The 2,228-nt window shown below is 44.4% G+C and overlaps 1 protein-coding gene across 1 annotated transcript; it reads left to right on the top strand.

The window, feature by feature from the left end:
- The first annotated feature begins 337 nt into the window (after positions 1–337).
- LOC145485189 (uncharacterized) lies at positions 338–2,006 on the top strand. The gene has a single exon (XM_081463892.1). It carries the CDS (start codon positions 1,105–1,107, stop codon positions 1,999–2,001), a length of 897 nt encoding a protein of 298 aa, XP_081320018.1. The 5' UTR covers positions 338–1,104; the 3' UTR covers positions 2,002–2,006.
- Positions 2,007–2,228: the final 222 nt, after the last annotated feature.

Below are 2,228 nucleotides of genomic sequence, written 5' to 3'. Positions count from 1 at the left end.
TATTTTTAGCATTCTAATTATTTTAAGCTGAGGGCCCCAAGTTTATCAGTAACTTAAGTTACTGTCACAGGTCACCCTCATTAAATAAAGTCTTTCACTTCACTTCACTATAATATATTAAATAAATATATCCCAAAGAAATTGCTCTATTTGATGTTCAGAAACAATTATTAAAATGGATGGGAGTAAACAAACACTTCATAATTTTCAGGGGCTTAGCCAGGATTTCTCAAAGGGGGAGGGGTCACACTGTGTCAAAATGAGCGTACTCACCAGATTGTCATGCCGTTTTTGCCACCTGTTGTAGGTTGTTTGGTTAACTTACAAGATGGGGGGGGGGGGGGGACCGCTAATGTCTACCCTCAAGTCAGGAAAATGTTGCTCTGACTTTCACTGAAGTTGTTTGTTGTCTTTATTATAATTTTCTTTAGTATCGAATCACCATACTATTGTACATTTCTGAATATCACGAATTCAGAAAATGCGTGATTACTTTTTGACGGTTCTCTGAGCATCACAATAATAATAAAATATACAGTACACCTTCACTCATCTCATGCAAACACAAAATGCTGGGGGTAAGTGGTAAGCGGAACTGTAAAATCACTATGCTGGATGCTTTATGTTTAGCCTGCAAGCAGGCTCACCTTTGAGTCACGCGTGTGAGCGGCAAAGAGCAAAGCGATCCGGCAGGAAGCAGTCTGGTGAAGAGGCGGCAAGAAAGTGAGCCTGCCTTGATCATCAAGGCTTAATTCTATCACATGACTACCAGAGCGGGAGATCCCATGAGATAGCACAGCACATGCGCAAGGTCATTGCATAGCTTGCATCGCACAGCAAGGTCACGACGGAAGATTATTGTTGGAATTTCGCTTGAAAATATTGCTTGGTCTTACGAAGTAAGGCTCAAATAAACATACAGTGAGTCAACGTAGTTGACCCTATCCCAATCTAACTGTTCACGAGTTGTTACTACTCGCACTTCAACGTAGTTGAAGTTAGACGATTTCCCGCTCAAACTTGAGCATGGCGGACGCGGATGGCCCAAGTGAAGAATAGCTATTGAGAGAAGAAAGTACACCGGGCCCCACATATACAGGATCAATGTTCGCCGCTCTTCTCCAGGAGATGAGAAAGATGAATGAGAACATCTTGGTCATAACTGAGCCCACTGAACCTAGCGAAGAATCCCCTGAGAGGGAAAACAATGACTCGGAGTCACTCGACGAACGAGTAGCAAAGTTAACAGCTAGTGGGTCAACAGAACCAAATGTTCTGGCTGATATCGCTCGCGATCTAGATGCTAGCGAGAAAACTGGGCCGGCTGTCAGCGAGGGTCTGGCGGGTATTGTAAATTCTCTTTTGAAAGAGAAGTTGCCGGACGAGAAGATCCAATCGAAGATTGATCTCTACCCTAAACCACAAAACGTAACCGGCCTCAGAACGCCACGTGTAAATCACCTAATATGGAACCAAATATCCCCTACGTCGAGGACAAACGACTCCAGAACCCAAAAATCGCAGAATGCACTAGTGGCAGGCGTTGTCGCCATGATAAAAGCAACAGACCTAGTCCTTGACTCTGAACTGAAGGACAACAAAGATTTGGTCAAGTTCATGACTGACGCCATCGCGCTCACACTTCAAGGTCATCACGATTTGAACACCGCTCGACGCCGAGCGATGAAAAATGACCTTAATAAAGACTACGCTGCATTATGCAGCAGCTCACCGGTCGACCAGACTTACGAGTATCTGTTTGGAGACCTCTCCAAGCTGGCAAAAGACATCACAGATGCAAACCGACTCACTAAAAAAGTGCGTCCCTCAGCCCCACAGGCTAGTCACAGCCGGGATAGAAGAAATCGTCTTGGCGGTAGAAAAATCTACGGACACCACAACAACAACCGCTATGCTCCCTATTGGGGAAGAAACGATTTTTTATCCAAGGGCCACCCTCCTCGGGGCAGGAAAAAAGAGGGAACCACAAACAAACAGTAAACATTGAGGTAAGCTCAAATGATGTTGTTGAGTTTTTACCCGACCTTACGACCTTTCGTGCGGGCAACCTGAGAGAGTTTGTGCCCAGTTGGCGTAAGATTACAAGTGACATAAACATGTTAGACTATGTATCTGGTGTAAAAATTTCCTTTGAAGAAGGCCTTATGCCTTGTCAAGCACTTTACAGGCCGAGTGTCTTTAATGCTCAAGAAGAGCTTATAGTTCAA

Source organism: Orbicella franksi, chromosome 4, assembly GCF_964199315.1.
Source record: "Orbicella franksi chromosome 4, jaOrbFran1.1, whole genome shotgun sequence".
In the NCBI taxonomy this organism is placed as follows: Eukaryota; Metazoa; Cnidaria; class Anthozoa; order Scleractinia; family Merulinidae; genus Orbicella; species Orbicella franksi.
The sequence above is the reverse complement of the archived record's forward strand: the minus strand, read 5'-3'. Positions and strand labels throughout refer to the sequence as shown.